The sequence below is a fragment of the Jaculus jaculus genome, chromosome 9 (genome assembly GCF_020740685.1).
Source record: "Jaculus jaculus isolate mJacJac1 chromosome 9, mJacJac1.mat.Y.cur, whole genome shotgun sequence".
NCBI lineage: Eukaryota > Metazoa > Chordata > Mammalia > Rodentia > Dipodidae > Jaculus > Jaculus jaculus.
In genome coordinates, this window is record NC_059110.1 from 137278304 (window position 1) to 137294649 (window position 16346).

The 16346-nt window shown below is 46.4% G+C and overlaps 1 protein-coding gene across 2 annotated transcripts in view; it reads left to right on the plus strand.

Moving 5' to 3' along the window:
• The window catches only part of Ern1 (endoplasmic reticulum to nucleus signaling 1), a 110063-nt gene that overhangs the window by 76294 nt on the left and 17423 nt on the right, over window positions 1–16346 (plus strand). For both annotated transcript variants that reach the window (XM_045158552.1, XR_006638915.1), the window contains exons 6-11: window positions 1379–1501; window positions 3733–3834; window positions 5781–6042; window positions 8527–8605; window positions 9913–10078; window positions 13780–13895. In XM_045158552.1, coding sequence (XP_045014487.1) covers window positions 1379–1501; window positions 3733–3834; window positions 5781–6042; window positions 8527–8605; window positions 9913–10078; window positions 13780–13895 — 848 coding nt within the window. The remainder of the gene's footprint in view (window positions 1–1378; window positions 1502–3732; window positions 3835–5780; window positions 6043–8526; window positions 8606–9912; window positions 10079–13779; window positions 13896–16346) is intronic.

The window sequence follows — 16346 nt, forward strand, 5'->3', positions numbered from 1 at the left end:
GTCAGTATCCTGCTTCTGGACGGGGATGTCCTGGTTGGTAGAGAGCTCGTCTAGCACATACGAAGCCCTGGGTTTGATCCCAGCACTGCATAAACCTCACCTGGTAGCACACACTTACAATCCCAGCATTCGAGAGGCGGAGGCAGGAGGATCAGAAGTTCAAAGTCATCCTCAGTTGTGTAGTGGGCCTGAGGCCTTCAGGGTAGGAAACTTTACTGCTAAACTAGGAATATACGGACGACAGAGGCCTGGTGTACAGAACAGAAAGGAAACTTTACTGCTAAACTAGGAATATACGGACAACAGAGGCCTGGTGAACAGAACAGATAGGAAACTTTACTGCTAAACTAGGAATATACGGACGACAGAGGCCTGGTGAACAGAACAGATAGGAAACTTTACTGCTAAACTAGGAATATACGGACGACAGAGGCCTGGTGTACAGAACAGAAAGGAAACTTTACTGCTAAACTAGGAATATACGGATGACAGAGGCCTGATGAACAGAACAGAAAGGTGCGCATCATGGTCACGGCGCCAGTCTTCACACCAGAAGCCCGTGCTCCAGGGTTCCCTGCGGCCTACCGTAGATAGATATGCTGTGTGTCTTCCTAAGTGCTGCTTGGCTGTGCTGTCCACCAGCTCATATCTTTCAATCAGCTGGCCAAGGCAAGGTATAACCTGTGGCCTGAACGTAGCTTACTGACTAGAGATAGAGGTTGAGGTAACTTTTGCCTTATTACTATCAGAGTACAACAACTCTGCTGACCAGTCCCAGGCACTAGCTGACTATAGTCTAAGCCCCTTCACGCGTGTGCTAACTATAGCTGTGAGCCCCTTTACATGTGGTCTAATTGCTAGGGATGCAGAGAAATATAAATTATGGGTACTAGGGAGATGAACCTCTGGGTACATTTCTGTATTTGTGTAAATCCTAGTTCATGGGGAAAGTACTGGTTTTTATAGGCAAGATATTTTTCATACTTAAGGCCACTAATCAAAGCAATAAAATCCTACTTGAAAGTTTAAAAAATTTCCTTGTTTTTTTTTTCACAATTTTTATTAACATTTTCCATGATTATAAAAAGTATCCCATGGTAATACCCTCCCTTCCTTAAGTTTAATTGTATAAGGTTTAGAAAAATTCGTATACCACGATTTAGTTATTAAATTATTATAAGACCTAGTGGCCCAAGAAATTACTGTGTCTACATTACTATTTACTTTGTCACTTCCACACAAATGTCTTCACCATCCTCACATTTCAGACCTGGCCGCTAGCACAGAGAACATCTTGAACAACTAGAACCACTTCCTTCATGGTGGTATTTTCCCGCACGCAGATGGGTGTTAACAATGGCTTGTCTTGTATCCTCAGGTAAAAAGCAGGACATTTGGTATGTCATCGACCTCCTAACTGGCGAGAAGCAGCAGACCTTGTCATCAGCCTTTGCAGACAGTCTCTGCCCATCAGCTTCGCTTCTGTATCTTGGACGGACAGGTAAGGAGTGAGCTTTCGTCATGTACGTCCTCCTGTTTCCAGATGGATGGGGTACGGCTTCCTCCCTGGCTTCTGTTCCTGGCTCTGTTCTCCAGGAAGTGGTCAGAGCCCCTCCTATTCTGTAGACGCTTCAGTGGCCCACAGTGTCCTGTGCAGACTGGGTTATAGACTGCGACCAGCAGAGCTCCTGTCATACAGCTGCCACCTCGCTCCCCCCCCCCCCCCACGCATGTCCTTCCTTCAGACATTTTCACTGGGTGGACTACCTGCAGCTCTCAGATAGCGCTGTCCTAAGGGCTCAGAGTGGGGTGTCCTTGTCTCCCAGGTTGTCTGGTTTCGCGTCTGGCAGGTCCTTGTCTTCTGCTTCCTCGGCTCGGCTCAAAGTCCCTTTGTGAAGCTTCTTCCCCAGGCTAAAAGCTCCCACTCTGTTCAGGGGCATTCAGCTCAACTCTCCTGCACATGTGACAGTTGACAGGCCTGTGGTAACGGCCATCTCACTGCCTGTCGTTGTCCCTTTACAGGCATACTAGCAGCTCTTCGTCATGTCACACCAGCTTTGATTTCCTTTGTACAGCCACTTCTTAACGTGCATCACTGTGTAGTCACACACTGTACATGCCTCCTTTCTGTCCCCCACTGGAGCTCAGCTCAGCTGCTCTAGTGCAAGACTGCTTTAATCACTGCTGGGTCTCCACGCTGGACACTTCCCTCATATGTGACAGGTGGTCACATGTTAGAACGAGTGAATGGTGTAGCCCTATTACAATGGAGGCCTGCCTTAGTCATTTTGTGGCAGTACCTCACATATGTCAGTGCTACCACAAAAATGTGAATTTCAGCCGGACGTTGTGGCACACGCCTTTAATCCCAGCACTCAGGAGGCAGAGGTAGGAAGATTGCCATGAGTTCACGGCCACCCTGAGACTCCATAGTGAATTCCAGGTCAGCCTGGGCTAGAGTGAGAGACCCTACCTTGAAAAAAAAAAAAAAAGTGATTTTGTTAAAGCTAAAAGAAGCAAGAAAACATTTCAGAAAGAAAAAATTACACAAAAAAAAACCTTGAATCCAGCCGGGCATGGTGGTGCACACCTTTAATCCCAGCACTCGGGAGGCAGAGGTAGGAGGATCACCATGAGTTCGAGGCCACCCTGAGACTACATAGTGAATTCCAGGTCAGCCTGAGCCAGAGTGAGACCCTACCTCGAAAAACTAAAAAAAAAAAAAAAAAAAAAAAAAAAAAAAAACTTGAATCCCAGAAATATGTACAATTATTGTGTACCAATAAAACTATTAAAATCTGTGAAGGAGGGCTGGAGAGATGGCTAAGCTGCTAAGGTACTTGCTGACAAAGCCAAAAGACCCAAGTTTGATTACCCAGTACCCATGTAAGCCAAATGCACAAAGTGGCACATGAGTCTGGAGTTTGTTTGCAATGGATGGAGACCCTGGAGCACCAATTCTTTATTTTTTATTCTATGAAGGAGGTAATTACAAAAAAAAAAAACAATTCCTAGGATGAATTCAATACAGTTGGGCATTAAATTTAATCTAAATATCCAGGTAGTCAGAAGCTTTGACGAAAAGAAGTGCTATGGGAAGCAGCTCCTGTCAGTAGAGCTTGGGCCCTGGAAAGTGGTGTGGCCACTCCTGCTAGGAGGAGGAAGGAGCTCTGAGACGGCGGCATTCTGTACCCTCCCTGTAAAACTGGAGCATCCTATGTCTAGCTGCTGGGACTGCTTGGGGTGTGTTCCCCTGTTCCCTTAAGTAAGACCTGACAGGGGTTCCAGTTTCACTGAGACACAAAAACTGTTTTGTTCTCAAATAGACTCGGGCATTGGGGTGAGCTGGACAAGCTCTGGCTTTAGGTGGAATGTGTGCACTTAGGTGTTCCCATTATCCATTGCTGCACAACAAACCATCAGCCTAGGCCTGAGGATGTAGCTCAGCTGGTACTTGCCCAGCACACATGAAGCCAGTTCCCACCACCACAGAAACCAGGCGTGGTGGCACACTCCTTTGGCTAAAAACAGTTACTCATAGTGCTGTGAATTCCAGAACACAGTGAGGGGGATTTCCCTCAGCTGTGTGTGCTCTTGTGAGTGAGACCTCAGTTCTCCTCTTCCCATGTGGATAGCCAGACCTTTGAAGCATGCAGTTTAAAGAGAAGTTGTTTATTCTAACAGCAAGCGCCACCGCTGCTCTGTGGTAATGGGTTGGTCTGTGCTCCCCAGAATACACCATCACCATGTATGACACCAAGACCCGTGAGCTGCGCTGGAACGCCACCTATTTTGACTATGCGGCTTCGCTGCCCGAGGACGATGTGGACTATAGTAAGTGTGCCTGGTGAGGGGCCATTCACAGAGCCGGGCTGGCCTCTTCCACATACAGGAAACAGTCTCCCCTGAAAGCAGGGTTTCTTTTTAAGACACCCTTCCTCATGAGGTTCCAGACTTCCCCTGGGCTACTTTAGCCAGAGTGAGTGGAGGCCGTATCTGGTAACTCCCTGTAGTCACAGAAGGAGTTTACTATAAGCCCGTGGGCAACAGAATTAAAAAATTGGTGTCTGACACACCTTTAATCTCAGCACTTGGAAGGCAGAAGTAAGAAGACTACAGTTTGTTCGAGGCCAGCCTAAGACTACGTAGCAAGTTCCAGGTCAGCCTAGGCTAGAGTGAAACCCTACCTCAAAAGACCACAATAAATAAATTAATTAGTTAATTAATTTCCATGCTGGTTATGGTGGCACATGTATTTAATTCCAGCACTCAAGAGGCAGAGGTAGGAGGATCACCACAAGTTCCAGGTCAGCCTGGGCTAGACTGAGAGCCTGCCCCAAAAATTAAAATAAATAAATAAATAAAAATTGGTGTCTGGACCCAGGCCCAGAAAGCCAAGCGCCACATGTTCTCCCTCATATGGGGATCCTAGCTACAGATGACTGGGCTTCTGTGTGAGAATGAAAATACTTAGTAGCAGAGGCCAGTAAGTTGAAAAGGAGACATAAAGGGTGGAGAAAGGAAGGGAAGAGGATACTTAAATGGTTGATATTGTATATATGTAATTACAATGATTGTAATGGGGAGGTAATATGATTGAGAATGGAATTTCAAACGGGAAAGTGCGGGGGTGGGGAGGGAGGGAATTATCATGGGATATATTTTATAATCATGGAAAATGTTAATAAAAATTTAAAAAAAAAAAATTGGTGTCTGGGTTCTGGGGATAGGGCTGTTGGTAGAGTGCTTGTCTAGTGTGCATGAAGCCCTGGGTCTGACCCTCAGCACTGCATGTGGTGGCCCAACCTGAAACCCCAGTGCTCACGAGGTGGAGGCAAGATTAGAAGCACAAGTGCATCTTCAATTACATGGCAATTTAGAGGCCAACTTGGCCCAGAGGAAATCCGTCTCAAAAAATATATATATATCTCAGTAACTCCTCCAAGAAGGCCATTCTAAGGCTGAGCATGGCTCAGTGGGTACAGCACTTGCCTAGCATGCTAATGGTCCAGTGTTCAAACCCCAGCACCACAAGAAGAAAAAGAGAGCACCCCTAGTTGTAGCCCACCCCTAATTATTTTTCTAGTGAATGTTCCTGCAACTCAAATGGTAACAGTGAAATCTAATTTTGATCTTACTTCGGCATTCACAAGTCTCAGTACCATTTTGGTTCCAGGACCTCAAAATTTTTCATCTGTCTCTGAGTGTTCCTTTGTGAATAAAATGTACACAGATCTGACCTTAAGCCTTATCCACAGGTTTAAACGATTGTTATAAATACCAGATTGGTAGCCACCTCTGCTGGCTCCTTTCCCCTCAGTTTTCTCACTTATAGAATGGTAGTATAAAGCCGGGCGTGGTGGCACACACCTTTAATCCCAGCACTCAGGAGGCAGAGGTAGGAGGATTGCCATGAGTTCAAGGCCACCCTAAAATGATAGAGTTAATTCCAGGTCAGCCTGGACCAGAGTGAGACCCTACCTCGAAAAACCAAAAAAAAAAAAAAAAAAAGAATGGTAGTATAAAAAATTTCAGCAAGAAATTGTCTTTGGGAGAATAAGCCTATTTTATCTTTATAAGCTAGATAACACTCAGTGTCTTGATAATAAAGAACCTAAATAATAAGTTCATCGGAAACTAGTGAACTGTTCTGAGGTGACCTGAGAATAGTCCAGAAGTCTGGTTTCCTGTAGCCAAGTGACTGCAGCTTGCCAAGAAAGTAAAGGAAGTGGCTGCAGAGCTGGGGAGACTTGACATGCTTTGTTGTTTGGTCTGCACAGAGATGTCCCATTTTGTGTCCAATGGTGATGGACTGGTGGTAACTGTGGACAGTGAATCTGGGGACGTCCTGTGGATCCAAAACTATGCCTCCCCTGTGGTGGCCTTCTACGTCTGGCAGCGGGAGGCTTTGAGGAAGGTGATGCACGTCAATGTCGCTGTGGAGACTCTGCGCTATCTGACCTTCATGTCTGGGGAGGTGGGGCGCATCACCAAGTGGAAATACCCGTTCCCCAAGGAGACGGAGGCCAAGAGCAAGCTGACGTGAGTCAAGGGACTTGGGGCAGATGGGAGTGGCAGGGGCAGCATAGTCCTGGCATTCTGGAGCTGCTGCTGTAAAGTATGCCCTGCACTGGAGGAAGTCAGGGCTTGGGACAGACACTTAGGCTGGGCAAAATGCCTGGACCCAGCACTGGCTCACTTGGATACCTCAGAATAGAAAAACCTAGGGCTTTCCTTGATGCTCCAGAGTTCTTTGTTTGCATTATATATATATATATATATATATATATGTTTTTTGTTTTTTTTTTTTGAGATAAGATTTCACTATATAGCCTAGGCTGGCCTCAAACTCAACAATTTTCAATATTAACTAAAACGTTTGGGTAGGGAAACCGAATGCAGTACAATTTGAATGTATCTATTGTACAAATATAAGACTTATGTTTTAGCTTAATGTATTTCTAGGGATGGGGCTGTAAGTCAGTTGGTAGACTGCTTGCCTAGTATACATGAAGCCCTGGGTTTGATCCTCACTACTGCATAAAACCCTTCGTGGTGGTATGCGACTACAATCCTAGAATTCAGCTGATGAAGGCAGGAGGATCAGAAGTTCAAGGTTGCTTTGAGTACATAGCAAGTTCGAGTCCAATCTAGGTTATATGAGACCCTGTCTCCAGAAACAAAACTGTGTGTGTACTTCAATTTTTATTGTGCTATATTCATTTTAAAAATCATTTAAGTGGCCAGGAATGGTGGTTCACTCCCAGCACTCAGGAGGCAGAGGTAGTAGGATTGCTGTGAGTTCAAGGCCAGCCTGAGACTATATAGTGAATTCCAGGTCAACCTGGGTTAGAGTAACACTCTACCTTGAAAAACAAAAAAAATAAATAAATAAAGATAAAAAGACTGTTACAGGGCTGGAGAGATGGCTTAGCAGTTAAGGCACTTGCCTCTGAAGCCTGAGGACCCATGTTGACTCTCCAGGTCCCACATAAGCCAGACGCACAAAGGTGAGGCAAGCGCAAGGTTGCACATGCCCACAAAGTGGTGCAGTGTCTGGAGTTCAATTGCAGTGGCTGTCCTGCCATGCCAATTCATTCTCTCTCTCTCTCACTGAAATAAATTCTTTTAAAAAAGAGACTATTACAGGTCTAAAGAGATGGTTTAGTGGTTAAGGTACTTTCCTGCAAAGCCAAAGGACCCAGGTTTGATTCCCCAGGACCCACATGAAGACAGATGCACAAGGTGACACATATGTCTGCAGTTTGTTTGCAGTGGCTGGAAGCCCTGGTGTGCCCATTCTCTTTTTCTCTCTGCCTCTTTCTTTCTGTCTCTCTCAAATATCTGTCTCATAAATAAATACATATAGTTTTAAAAAGACAGTTTCAGTGTGTGTGTGTGTATCCAAGGCAGCACGCTTGTATTCTCCATTCCCATCTGCTCATAGCCTGTTGCTAAGTCATGCCGTGCCTCAGTTTCTCCTACTTTATAGATTTGTGAGGAAGGTCAAATATGATAGTGGGCATGAAAGCTTTGTCTACAATATATATAACTCAGATGGAAGGTGTCTGGTGAGAAAAGCATGAGTGATTTCCTAGGTGACCAGCTCTACCGAGGACTGGCAGTAGCAGTCAGGAGGGTGTGGAGGTGCAGCTCCCACTGTCCTCACAGGACAGACAGGGCTCTGTGACGCTCCAGACAGCACAGGCCACCACATAGGGGGACTAGAGTCTCACTCAGGCTGAAATTTTTTCCTTCTGTCCTTTTTCTTTTCTCCTTTCTTTCTTTCCTTCCTTTTTATAAGACAGGGTCTCGTGTGTTACAGGCTGGTCTTGAACTTCCTATGTAGTTAGTTGATGATGACTTTGTGTTTCCTATCCTCCTGCTTCTACCTCCCAAATTCTAGGATTACAGATATTGCCATCATCCCTGGTCTTATGTGGAACTAGGTTTTATGAAGTGTACTAGGCAAGCACTCTGCTGACTAAACTACACCCTCACCCTGGAATCTCTCCCCTGCCTTTTAGTCCTTGGTGTCTGTGGTGTAGAAGTTGTCTGCTCCTTTGATGAGCCTCTAGAATCCACGAAGGGTCCCAGGCAGCATGGCAGTGTGGGGGTGGCTTGTGTGAAAGGGTGCCCGGCAGGTCACCTGAGAGCTTTGGTAATGGGTGCTGAGTGTCCAGGCTCCTCCTGGTCATTGTCACAGACAGTCCTTTCCTGAGGTTTTCCTAGATGCGACCTAAACCAGCCCCAGCGCTTGCCGGTGAGGAGATCCAGCTTTCCATTCTGCAGCTGGCGTTTCCGCAGGTGGCAGGTGATGCTGGGGCCCGAGGTCTTGCTGTGAGCTCTCAGCCCCACCCCTGCCTCACGTGCCTCAAGCAGACCCAGGTCCATCTGCCATCCTGCTTGTGTCTGGGAGTTCCATGGTTCGTGCCTTGTAGTGAGTTAGAGGCTGTGATTCTGATCTCCCCCAAGCCTGGGCATGAAATGACTTTAGAACACATGTTTTTGGCTTTTGTTTCCCAGACCCACCTTGTATGTTGGGAAGTACTCCACCAGCCTGTACGCCTCCCCCTCCATGGTGCATGATGGCGTTGCAGTCGTGGTAAGTGTGTGGTGGGGCTCACAGGTGCAGTCTCCGTGGCTTTTGTTCCTCTTTAGCGAAGAACGTGCACATGCTACCGTTTAAGAAGAGGACAGAGAGCTGAAAGCTTCAGAGTCTACTTTGAGAGCAAGATCTGTGGGAGAGGCAGCTTGTCAGAACCAAGAAGCCCAGTTTATGGCAGTTTATGCATTACTGTTGTGTTCAGGTCTCAACTCCCCAGCGGTACCTAGGTCCTCCCCAAGCCAGTCCCACCGTGTCCTCTGCCACCTTGCTAGTTACTCCGGGCTAGTTGCATGGTCCAGCCAGACTCATCTCGCTGATTCTGTGAGTTCCCTGTTCATCTTCTCCTGAGCCTCGGTTGGTGCTATTCTCCCACTTCAATACCCTCCTTCTTCCTTTTCCTGCTCAACTCCCTTCCACCTCTTGTGAGCTCTCCAAGCTTCCTGGGACCTTGCCAGCCTTCCTCAAGCACCCTGCCTATCTGAATGTTCCAGGCACTGTCCTTCTGGCTGTGCCTCCTAGTCTTCCCACATCTGGCTGGTTGGTTATATCTTCTTTTTTGTTTATTTACTTACTTGGTTTTTTGAGGTAGGGTCTCACTCTAGCCCAAGCTGACCTGGAATCCACTATGTAGTCTCAGGGTGACCTCGAACTCGTGGCGATTCTCCTACCTCTGCCCTCAAAGTGCTGGAATTAAAGGCGTGCGCCACCATGCCTGGCTTTGTTGTATCTTGTCTGCCCAGTGAGGTGGTGAGCTGCTCTAGCAGCAGGGCCATGCCTGCCTCTGTCAGCTCTAGCAGTGCTGAGCTATCATTGGGCACACCCATGGAGTTTACTCCATACTCTTACTAGCATCAATTGTGACGAGTAGCTACCCCTCCTTCCCCATCACACAGATCTGCTTCTCCTAGTACACATATACCTCCTGGTCCCTTGTACCCAGACAGAGATCTGAAAAGAACCAGGAACTTAGTGGTACATGCCTATAATTCCAGAACTTGAGAGATGGAGGCAGGAGGATCGGGAGTTCAAGGCTAGCTTTGGCTTTGTAGTAAGTTCAAGGCCAGCTTGGGATATGGAAGACCTTATCTCAAAAAAAAAAAAAAAAAAAAAAAAAAATTGGAGAAGGCATCAGTGTCCCAGGGCCTTTGTGTCTCACTTAGTTGCCACGGACCAGCCCTCACTAGAAACTGCTTGGCGCAGTGCTCCCTGTGGGGCTCAGGGTAGGAACTGGATAGGTGTGCTGCAGTGCCTGGGGCCATTGCTCTTCTGTGAGGGCACTCAGCTTACCGCGCCCCTGCCCACAGCCTCGCGGCAGCACCCTGCCATTGCTGGAAGGCCCTCAGACTGATGGTGTCACCATTGGAGACAAAGGGGAGTGTGTGATCACCCCCAGCACAGACCTCAAGTTTGACCCTGGACTCAAAGGGAAGAGTAAGCTGAACTACTTGAGGAATTACTGGCTTCTCATAGGTAAGAGCTGGTCTCATGGGAGCCGGAGGTGGTGTATGCTGTCCCCTGCTGGGCACGTTCTGGAATTGCCAGTTTGCAAGATACTTAGGCCTGGGAACATTTACTACAAAGGAAGTTGCTAAGTTCCAGGTTACCAAGTCAGTTCTCAAAAAGCATTTATTTAATGTTCCAAAATTCAAGTACTTTGTATAATTATCTGAGATAGAATTTTCATCAAAGTGACCTGAGGTAGGTTTCTCCGTTTTGTCCATTTTATAACTTTTGTAACTAAGAAAAGTGAGGCCCTTCATATGGAATAGGAATTACTGTAAGTGACTTGGGAGGAGAGGTTTGTAGACCCAGGACAATCGAGAGTCATGAAGGACAAGGATAACGTTTATGTAATCTGACAAGAAACCAGAACTGGTGGTCATGAAGAATCAGAGGCTGCCCTTGAGCCAGGGCAGAGTGGTCCTAGGGAGTTTCTCTCCTCTCCTCTCACCCCCTTCTCTCCTCTCCTTTTCTTCTTCAGAGTCTCATTATGCTCCTCAGGCTTACTTTAGACTAATAATCTTGCAGCGACTCCTTCCCATTCTGCCAGACCGACTCCTTTTCCCTTCCGTTCATTTTTTCCCCTGCTGAGAGTGAAGCCAGAGACTTGTGCATATGAGTCTGCTTTATACCGCACCACATGCCCACCAACCCCTCACTGTCACTGTCATCGTAGTGGCCCTGGTAGGGAAGTAGAGGCTGAGGGGGCACCCCGAGGTGCTGAGCACGGCTAGCAAAGGCGGAGGTGAGAGCCACTGTGCTCCAGAGCAGGATGACAGTTTCCTGAATCTGATCTTCTCTTCCTGTATCACCCCGCCCCCCCAACACACTGCTGCCTCTCAGCCCCAAAGACAGGGAAGATTTCCAGCCAGGCAGGGTGGATTCCAGTGCTCAGGAGAGTTTGGGCTCAGGAGCTGCAGAAGGGAGACAGGTGTGCTTGAGTCCCAGGTGTTCCCTTTGCAGGCCATCAATGTCCTGTTCTTTGTTCTTCCCATTTTTATAGCCATTTTTATCTTGGAAAATAATACATATATTTACCAAATGTAGGCAAAGGAAGTAGCAAAAGGATTATTTTTATATTCATTTATTTATTTATTGGTTTTTCAAAGTTAGGGTCTCACTCTAGTCCAGGCTGACCTGGAATTCACTATGTAGTCTCAGGGTGGCCTCGAACTCATGGCGATCCTCCTACCTCTGCCTCTGCTGGGATTAAAGGCAAGCACCACCACACCCGGAAAAAGGATTCTTTTTGCGCTTTTCTGCTGAAGTAGTTTGGCAAGCATGCGTGAATGTGTCTGTGGTGAGGGGGAAAATGGCTAATACAGCAAGAATGATTAAAATTACAAGGGTACTCAATTTTATATATTAAATTAAGGATTTATAAACTGCCTGCCAGTATTTAAGAAGTGACACAAAGGAGATGTGTATGCAAATACCAAAAAAATGTAGAGGAAAATCTGTATGGCTGAGTTGGAAAGTGAGATCTCTTTAAAATAGACAGGTTGTTTTAAGCAAGAAAACAAATCTGACAAGATATTAAAAAGTAGTTAAGAGCTGGAGAGATGGCTCAGTGGTTGAAGGCACTTACTTGCAAGACGTGCAGCTTGGGTTCAGTTCCCCATTACATAAAGCCAGAGGCATGACGTGGCCCTTGCATCCGGAGTTTGGGTGCAGTGGCAAAAGGCACTGTACTCTTGTTCATATTCTCTCTCTCTTTCTCTCATAAATAAAAATATATTTTTTAAAGTGGTTAAGTCGGGGCTGGAGAGATTGCCTAGTGGTTAAGTACTTGCCTGTGAAGCCTAAAGACCCCAGTTCAAGGTTCAATTCCCCAGGACCCATGTAAGCCAGATGCACAAGGTAATGCATGTATCTGGAGTTCGTTTTCAGTGGCTGGAGGCTGTGTGTACCCATTCTCATATTCTCTCCCTCTCTTTCTCCCTCAAATCTGTTCTTTGATTTGGGTTTTGTGGCTGGCATTGAGATAACTCACCTTCCCATTTATCTAGCAGATAAAATGGATCTTAGCTCTGGAGGCATGGTCTGTCACCGCTCCTCCCCGCTCCTCCCCCAGCAGTGATCTTGACCCAGATGCTGTGACATCGGTGCGTTTTCAGAGAGGCCCCTGAGGGCCACAGCAGGAGGTCCAGGTCCAAGCCAGGGCTTGCTCGCCCTGAGCTTTTTCCTCTAGAGTCTGGACCTGCTGATGCTGATAGTAAATAAAGCAAAGGCCGGTGCCGTTTGTACAAAAATGCTTATGGACCCCAGGTTTGCACTAAAGGCCCAGCTTCCAGAGCCCACAGATGAGAAGGAACCTAGGTGACTTGTATAGTGGTCTCTTGGAAGGGGCTAAACAGATATAGGCAGGGCTCAGGGCAGTAAGAAGGAGCATTAGGGGAGAGGCCAGGCCGGAAGGACACTGTGACAGAAGATGGCATGTGGAAGGACATAGCCGTGTTAGTGGCCTCAGTCGTCTGTGGTCACCCACATTCAGATTCCTGGTCCCACCAAGAAGTCTGGCTCAGGAATGTGACACAGGCATGGGAAGTCCTGCACCAGAACAAAGTATTTCTCAGGACTCTGTATATAAGGGAAAGCCTGTGGTGGCTCACAACGAAAGTGGGTTTTCCTTAAAGCGCCATAGCACATTGTAGGTTGAGAACTGGGGAGAGTGAGGTCAGATGAGGTCAAAAAGAGGGATTTTCCAGATCAAGAAATTCCATTTCAGACTAATTCCTATTGTTTTTCATCTTGGTACACATATCCTTGTACTCCACACATGGTACTTGGTACACAGTCGTGTTAGGGGGCTATAAATAAAATATTTTTTTAAAATAGAAGCTGTTACTTAATAGGTTGATATTGTATATATGTAAGTACAATGATTGTGATGGGGAGGTAATATGATGGAGAATGGAATTTCAAAGGGGAAAGTGTGGAGGGGGAGGGAGGGAATTACCATGGGATACTTTTTATAATCATGGAAAATGCTAATAAAATTTTTTTTTAAAAATAGAAGCTGTGGGGCTTGGGGGGATGGCTTAGTGGTTAAGGTGCTTGCCTACAAAGCCAAAGGACCCAGGTTCAATTCCTCAGGACCCACGTTAGTCAGATGCACAAGGGAGCGCACGCATCTGGAGTTCATTTGCAGTGGCTGGAAGCCCTGGTACGCCTGTTCTCTCTCTTTCCTTCCCTCCCCCCTTCTTTCTCTGTCAAATAAATGAAAATTAAGTATCTTAATAAAAAAAAAAATAGAAGCAGAGCACTTAAACTGTGCAGAAAGGCGCTTGGTTGCCTTAGTAGAGTGATGATGCTAGGAAAGATTAGTCCTTGGGTTACAAGATTGTAATGCCTCACCTGTGTGTTGGCCTGTCCCTGCATAGGCCTTGTTTTGGTACACATCCCAACTGTCCTGATACCTCTCATGACAAGAACATAGATGTTTTATTCTCACTATAAGAAGCAGAGCCCTATATTCTACCAAGTAATAAAATTTCTGTTTTGATGACAAATTTTGGTAACTGCCTTTCATTTTCTCACACTGTATAGGTGTGAGGGTTTCCCTGGTAGAAAGGACTCCTCAGGGAGCAGTGACTATTGCTAAAATTTAGTGTTGACTGTTAACACTGTGTAGGAAAACATTCTCATTGAAGGTATTTTTCCTCTTGTAGGCCACCACGAAACCCCACTGTCTGCATCTACCAAGATGCTGGAGAGATTTCCCAACAATTTACCCAAACATCGGGAAAATGTGATTCCTGCCGATTCGGAGAAAAACTTTGAGGAAGTGAGTGAGGAAGTGAACTGACCTGTGCTGATTCTTCCTGTCAGGTGTTGAGGGAGGCTAGTCCAGGGCATTGGCTGAGACAGCTAGGTCACTAGTGTGACTGTCCCCACAATAGGGCAGTACCAGGGGTCATCATAGCATACCTTGGCCTAAAGCCAAGGAGGAAAAAGTGGAAAGGGCCTACTACAGGAGCCGGAAGGTCACCTGAGGCTTTGGGCAACACCCCAGCCCTCCTCCTTGTGCTTCCATTTCTGCTGCTGTTCTTTTGGCTTCACCTGGTCAGAAATGGGAGGACTGGGGAGACCTTTCCTTTGATTCTCACTGCTCAGCATTGTGGAGTACAAAGTGGGTACTCTGTGGGACCCCACATGGCCAGCAGAGGGTGAGTAGGGGGTGACACCAATGGGTTAGGCTAGGGGAGGGTCTGAGGAAGACTGTAGTCATAATAAATCCCTTGAGAGACTTAGATTTTAGCCAGAGGCACAGTAAAACTATGGTCTTTAAAGAGTCGAGGGCACAGTGTCTGTTGTCAGTCACCTCTGGAGTTAGCTGGGTTAGAGAAATATACTGATTCCTAAAACAGTGATTTTTGTGTTGCTCTAAGGTCTTATTAAAGTCATTCATATTCATTATTGAACATGTGTAAAACTATGAAGCAGCAGCTAAGTCAGTACCTTTAATCTAGTATCCACAGGTAGCCATGGTCCAGATTTTATATTTAACCATCTGATCTCGAGCAAGGGGTCTTTCAGACATTGAGTATGTGATGATAAGGCAGACCAAGACTGACTTTTTTGAAGCAGACCTCACTCAAACCCAGGCTGGCCTTTAACTCATGGCAGTCCTCCTACCTCAGCCTTCTGAGTGCTGGAATTAAAGGCTGTGCCACCATGTCCAGCTTCACCACTGACTTTCTGAAGAAATATTTGGGAGCAGTACTATCCAAATGATTGTCACATGCTCAGGAAACATTCCTCATCCATCAGACAGGCTGCACCCTGGGGCAGAGAGGCATGAACAAAAGGAATTACAGTGCTTGCTGGAAGAGGAGACTAGGCATCAGAGGCAGATGTGTTAGAAGAGAGGGGTGTTGAAATGAAATAACCCTGTGGGGCCTCACGTGTGGTCAGGAGACTGACTGTGTTAATTTAGACTATGTGTTAATTTTATTGGGCAAATAGTAACAATAAACCTAGCACACTAGGTGCTTGAATACAGATCCAGGAATTTTTCTAAGCTGTTCCACAAAGTCTCAGTGATTCTAAGGAACTTTTAGGGAAGCTACATTTTTATCTGGGTTAATTTGGAGCTTCTAATAAGCCCTGGTTTGCATGGAGTGGGGGGCGGCATGCATAAGCAAGTGAGCACGTGCGTGTGGCATCAGAGGACCACCTCCTGGGTCACCCACCCCTTCAGTCTCTCCATCTGCCTGGAGCTTACCAACTGGGCGAGACTGCCACGCCAGCAAGCCTCAGGGACCCACTTGTCTCAGCCTCCACAGCACTGGGGTCACACACACATGCTGCCATGCCTGGCATTGCACATGGGTTCTGGGGATTGGACTCAGGTCCTCAAGAGGCAAACACTTAACTGGCTGAGCTGTCTCCCAATTTTACTATTTCTTTCTTTATTTCTTTCTCCTTTTTAATTTGGAGAAAGATAAAGAGGTAAAGAGGGGGAGAGAGAGAATGGACACGCCAGGGCCTTCAGCTGCTACGAACAAACTCCAGACCCATGTGTCCCCTTGTGCATATGTGTGACATTGTGCTACTGTGCGTCTGGCTTATATGGGACCTGGAGATTTGAACATGAGTTCTTAGCTTCGCAGGCAAGTGCCTTAACTGCTAAACCATCTCTCCAGCCCTATTTCTTTAATAAAGACTTTTGATACTTTTTCCAAACTTTGTAAAAATAATGGAATTCATAAATAAATTATTTTAGTTTTGGAATTGCGTACACTTAAAGTTAACAAGCATTATAAGAAAGTAGCTACTTTATTAATTGCATGCCTGCATGTATGTACATATTTGCAGTTTTCCCTTTGTTGTTTTTTTTTTAAAGGCACTTACTGTGTAGCCCAAGCCAGCCTGAGATTCTCAAGCCTCCCGCCTCAGCCTCCTGAATACATGTACCACCATGCTGTTCTTTTTCACTTCTTTGTTTGTGTATGTGCAGTGTACATTCATGCATGTATGCGTATGGGCACACTTGTGTGTAGGTTTCTGTGCATGTGTGTGTATATATAGGCTAGACATTAATATTAGGTGCTCTTCCTCAGTTGCTTTCCTATTTGTTGCTGAGGTAGTTCTCACCTCAGCCCAGAGCTGATTCAGATAGTCTAGCCAGCCCGGCTATCCCAGAAATTCCCTGCTTACACCCTGCACACTGGGTTACCGGCAGCTGCCACGCCCACCCAGCATTGACACAGGTGCTGAGAAGTCCAAGCACTTC